The 6,022-nt window shown below is 47.1% G+C and overlaps 1 protein-coding gene across 1 annotated transcript in view; it reads right to left on the reverse strand.

Annotated features, from left to right (window-relative positions):
- cfap299 (cilia and flagella associated protein 299) overlaps positions 1–6,022 on the reverse strand; it is a 144,681-nt gene extending 138,659 nt beyond the window's left edge. Inside the window, exons 1-2 of the mRNA XM_063194603.1 lie at positions 5,883–6,022; positions 782–912 (exon numbers count right to left, since the gene is read on the reverse strand). Coding sequence (XP_063050673.1) covers positions 782–912; positions 5,883–5,993 — 242 coding nt within the window. The 5' untranslated portion in view covers positions 5,994–6,022. The remainder of the gene's footprint in view (positions 1–781; positions 913–5,882) is intronic.

Consider the following 6,022-nt stretch of genomic DNA (forward strand, 5'->3'; position numbering starts at 1 on the left):
GTGGCTCACTTTTTTTGATCATCAGCATTTGCCCGTTTTACAAGAGCGATTGGGTGGGTTTGAAAATTGGCCTCTCCGAAGTAGCGCTTCGGAGAGTGGAGTGGCACATTTATGGACCTGTCGCTGCCAAGGACCTGGCAACCACTGCATTTTTTCCCCTTGGTAGCTAGCCTCTGGAGGGGGTGACGTGGAGGCCCAAGGCCCCTGGAGAGCCTCTCTATCATTTACTTGCCACTAATGTGCAGTGTCACGGGAGACACCGGAAAGCCACACATCTCGGCGTCCAGATATAGACAACTTTGCCTTAGAGCAGCTAGCCTACACAACTACAGTAGTTGGAAAAATGCACAGTCTCTACAGTATGTGTGTGTTGCGTTGCAAGCTGTTTGCTGTTGGGCTTTGATAAGTGATTTCTACAGGGATGTAGAGAATGTAGTGTGAAACATGATGATGTGACGCGCTCACTGAAATGGAGGCGGTTGAAGTATATGTTAACCCTTGACAGATACAGACATTTAGTAAACACACACACACGCACACGCACACACACACACACACACACACACACACACACACACACACACACACACACACACGTGCACATGCACGCACACTCACACTTAAACACATCCATATCTTTGCACATACACACAAAATACATAAAAAACTACAAGCGCACACTGTAATTCGCAATTCCCACATGTCATAGGTTTAGTACATCTTCAAGCATGCAGACACACCCTCACACACACACACACACACACCACTACCACCATCTTACCGTAGCTGGCTCCTCTTGTTGAGACGTGAGGCTTCAGCGGCGGCCTTCCTGCTCTCAAACTCCTCCCTCTTCAGCACCTCTCCGCTGCCCCTGTAGCCCAGCTCCACCAGCTGACGAGCCAGCTCCTCATCCTACACATGCACGGGTCAAAGGTCAACCTTTATAGTTAAAATCAACTCCTAAAAGTTACATGTAATAAGCATGCAATTTATCTTTCTATGTAGTAGAACTAGCTTGCTGGAAGAAAGGATGTTCCAGTTAAAGTTATAGTTAAAATCACCTCCTAAATGTTGCACGCAATATGCACTATTTTTTTCTGTGTAATACTAGCTCCTCCTTCCTCAAACCTTCTTTGAATACTTTACATTTAATAAAACAGAGAGGCCTCCATGTGTCTCTTCAATAGATAAAATGACAGTTTGTTTTATCCACGGCCAGATACAGTGAGGTAGCGAGAGTTCCTTTTGAAAACACATGGGGTTAGGTGCCTTTCACAGGGGCATGGTGCTCGCAGACCCGGTTGAACTTACAGTACAGCCATCTGGTGTTTCCTTTTAGCAGGAGTCTTGATCGCTGACCACTAGACCACCACAATTCGAGCTCCCGCTGCTAACGTTAGCCCACATCGCCCTATTGTGGTCAGCGCGTTTGCTAAGCAGTATGGAAACATTTAAAATATTATCAAAGCATTCTGTGGCAGTCCTGGAATGGATTCATATCACCCACTCAGTACTTTTCTTTCCCAAAGGAGCCAGTAACTGAATGTCTACAGCTGATTATTTTGCAACTTGGGGGCAATATAACTACCTTGCAATCAGTGCTTCCAAAATCAAAAGAGAAAGGAAGGCTACCAATTTCACCAATCACCTCATACCATATATTTATTAACTTAGCTGATGAATAATGTATGGGCTGTGGTTTATCAAGCAGTGATTTTGGGTAGTATGCTAAAGAAGTTTTGGGTAGGACACAGCTGGAAGTCTGAGGCAACCTCCGCGCACCCACTTAAACCCACCAGCCCACACCTCTTTCAACCAGACGGTCAACGCGGCCCTTTCTCATAATCGCTTGACCATCTCTGAAGAGGTCACAGTCCCACCACATGAAGTCACCTCAGAGCGCTGGCTGCTTCTTATTCCAATATGGGCTAGCAAAGTCTTTATTTAACACACCGCATAAGTCCTCCGCCGTGCCATGCTGAGTAAACTTCACAATGTGATGAAACAACATGTCGATGAGGTTATCCACATAAAATAAAACACCAGTGAGACCCAAGTCAGTACTCAGGGGGTGGATGGTGGGGCCGGCGCTTTTTTGGGTTCACCTCTGTTTTCAGGTTAGCCCAAGTTCATGGGTCAGTTGCCGAACATCATGGGCCCCCGCCATGTTTTCAATCTCAGCCCATTTGGTCAGACGAAGGGCATATTTTGTCTGGACCAAAGTGAAAACACAGCTTGAATGCTTGTTTATTAAATGTGTAACCTCGGGTCCGCCAACAAACCAATATGTAACCACAGGAAGAAAAATAATAATAATAATAGCAAGAAAAAGAAAAAGGAAAAAGAAAAAAAAACTTTAAAAAAAGGCCCAAAAAGGGAAGGGGGGGAAAATTGAGATCAAACTGAGGACAGTGAGTCAGGCGAGGCTTGGGGACAGCCAGCGGAACCTAAGAATAGGACAAAGTGTGTCACAGACACGGCTATGAAGTGGCCCACTGTGATCAATACCTTCACAACACCCCACCAAAAAACCACCCCCCAACCCTCATCCCCGACCCTAGCCGCCAACCGCCATTACAGTCAGACATCACGCATCTCCTCGCGCCCTCCCAAGCATCTGGGAGGCAGAGGGGGCCCCTGGTCCCCTTCAAAGCCCACCAGAGGCTTTCATGTGGCCAGAGGAGGCAGCCGAGTCTGGGTCGAGCCCTGACTTTGTTACCCCCCAACATCCCCACCTACCGTTACACACACACACACACACACGCACACGCACGCACGCACGCACACACACACAAACACACACACAAAGAAGCGCGCGCGCACACACACACACACACACACACACACACACACACACACACACACACACACACACACATCACATACACGCACACACTAACTGTTTCTCTCAAGCACACACACAATGACACTAACATGCACACAAGCAGGTGCACACACACACAGATCACACATCACACACGCACACACTAACTGTTTCTCTCAAGCATGCACACAATGACACTAACATGCACACAAGCAGGTGCACACACACACACACACACACACACACACACACACACACACACACACACACACACACACACACACACACACACACACACACACACACACACACACACACACACACACACAGACAGACAAGCAAGCTCTCTCAAGCATGCACACAGTGACACGCACTCACGCACAAATATGCACACATCCCATCCCTCCCCAGTCTGAACCTCAGCTTCATGTAGGGTCCATTGAGCTTTCTTTACAAATGAGCTCAGGGCTAGTAGTGTCATAACAGAGATGAGATGCTTTGTGGTTCATTATCCTCAAAGACAGCAAAATGCTCTGACAAAAAGGAGTGCGGTTTGGCTGATCCATCAACATAAACCTTCTCTTTTGTAAAAAAGGACTTTAATGACTTATTTTGCGGTCATAAGTATGCATACCCCACTAGTTGAGACAGACCTGTTAGTGAATCAGTATGTTACGGTAAGTATTCTGGCATGGCTTCACATGTGGCTTTCTATGGAGATGTTTGTCAGGAGTTGCACGAGACTTTACCGAAAATAAACTGACGACAAGAGCTGAGCTGGGCTGCTGAGCCCCATTATCCAATTTATTGTGCTTTTCCGAGCATCAAAAGGAGCAAAAGGGTAAATTGTTACATAATTCATGAGAAGGAAGCTTTGGTGAAAAACCATTTAAAAGACAATGTCTCCTTTATCGTTAAATACACCGACTTCATGATGACAGTAGAACAAAAAGGTTTTTAGGAGTTGAATAAGTGAAATGTGTCTCCCTGTATAAGTCTAAAGACTGTGATAAGTCCAGTACTGTGTCAGGCGGTTTGTCCAAGGAGAAGGCAAGAAGCGCTTGCGGAAAGGGCTCTGTCGAAAACTGACCTGCGCTCCTTAACCCCATAACCACCCAGCCATCCACCCCTCTCCTTACCTCGCTGCCTCCCTCTCCCTTCCTCCGCGGCGCGCCCTCAGTCGCCAACCACCAACCAACCCCAAGCTCCCAACTCTCCCGGGGGGGAGTCAGGGAGGCCTGCAAGGCAAACACACTACAAGCCCTTGCTGTTATGAATGATTCCTTCGACCCCAACGTCTGAATTATTTATAAACCCCATCTCCAGAGCACCACATTAACAAATCCCGAGTAAGCAAGCGGTCAAACAGAAGAATGTTGTTTGGAAATCCAAGCGGGGTCCCCTTGGGTTGGGGTTGGGGGGGTGTATTTAAGGTGTGGGGAGTACAGGGGGTGGGTTGGTGTAGAGGGCTCTTAGCAGTCACTTGCCATACACTACAGCAGTGGGGGGGGGGGGGGGTCTGGTAGATGGGGTGCTGAGTGACCCACGTTTAGCCCCAGTTTCTGGCCCTGCTTGTAGGCTACTCATGTGAAGTCAGGCCTACCCAGCACCTGATGGCTCACTGATAAACCTGACTTGCTTACGTACGTCCAGGCGGGCGGCTGGGGGTTATTCAACGCTGGTGAGTGAAGAGCGGAGGCCAAGGTGAGGTTAGGTTGGGTGCTTCAAGCCACACAGAGGGCTATGTCTAGATAAGAATCAACACAATCACAATGAGAGAAAAAAAAACCTAAGTGTGCTGCGCTGGCATAGGCCACCTTTTGCCCTGGTTTGAGGAATGCAACAAGCCCTCATGATGACAATGAAGGAATCTGGCAGGCTAAATAATTGCTATTTGTTCAGCAATCTTTATCAGGTGATTATTTTTTCGTCAGTCGATGTGATTGTTTTTTAAATCAATCAAGTGTGCCAAGCCGTGACTCAGAAGTGTTTTGAAAGAGTGTGTGGCCACCACGGCCTGGGTCTACGTAGTTCACCGGACTGCAACGATAAGATGATCTTCTACTTCATGTGGAGTGTTTGCACTTCCTATCTGTTCTGACAAACGCAGTGACCTTTGTTAAATGGGGGCAAGGCTTTAAAAGGTGATATGGTCACACCTGGTGAGAGAAAGTTGAAATTGTAAAATGCGTTACCACTCCACTACAACAGTCAGTAACAGTGGCGGAACAATTACACACAGGGCCCCAGGGCGAAAACACTGAAAGGGCCCCCCATACGACTTGCCATGGTCACAATAGGGCCCCCACCACTATACATGGGGACCCTGGGCCCAGGGGCAAATGCCCTGCCTGCCCCCCCTATAGCTCCGCCCCTGGTCAGTAAGTAAGCTTAAGCTTAATTAAGACAGGGACTTTTCAGAGAGAAAAACGACCTAAAGAATAAGAACCTGTGAGTATTGTGAAAAGAAACAACATTTCAACCCATGATGAATAATGAACAAGGGTGTGAGAAAGGTCCCATGTCCTTCTGGTTCCTCTTCCTTTCCCATGAAAAGATCTAGACAGCACAGTCTTACTGACTATTAAAGCTAAGTTATACCGCCATCTAGCGCGCAAATAGGCATGGTGCAACACTCGCTGGGACTGAAGCTTTGACTAACTCACTGCCTTTCGAAAGTGCACTGAACATTTTGTAGAATAATCTGCTCAAGAGAATATGGGCGAGCGGGCGCGTGAGGAACAAACTATGGTAGGCCTATATTTCTTTAGGCTATTCAATGCAAAGATATCAATCAAGCCTGGACCTCTAACTTATAGGACGGTGTAAACGAGTCGACACATCACACATTTCACTCTCGTTACAAACGTAAAATGAGTCCTGAATAAACTTCGAACACGTGTCGATAAAAATGTGTTGTTGCGCAACTTGTAGGCTAAAACAATGTTATGGAGACTGCCACTGGGTGGTAGACGCATTCGGTAACTAGTTTTACGTTAGCAACAAACTCTGCCGAACAGCATTGCATTCCAGGGTTACAGTTTAAACGGAATATTACCTCTAGGTAGTATAAATCCAAAGATGTGATCTGGGAGTCGAGAAAATCTTCATATGAATGAAATTCGGTCACAATACTGTCAAGAGCAGCGGCTGCGTTGTCCTCCTCCATGTTGGTACGCTAAACTGTTTCCATGGCAA

This window comes from Engraulis encrasicolus, chromosome 3, assembly GCF_034702125.1.
Source record: "Engraulis encrasicolus isolate BLACKSEA-1 chromosome 3, IST_EnEncr_1.0, whole genome shotgun sequence".
Lineage (NCBI taxonomy): Eukaryota > Metazoa > Chordata > Actinopteri > Clupeiformes > Engraulidae > Engraulis > Engraulis encrasicolus.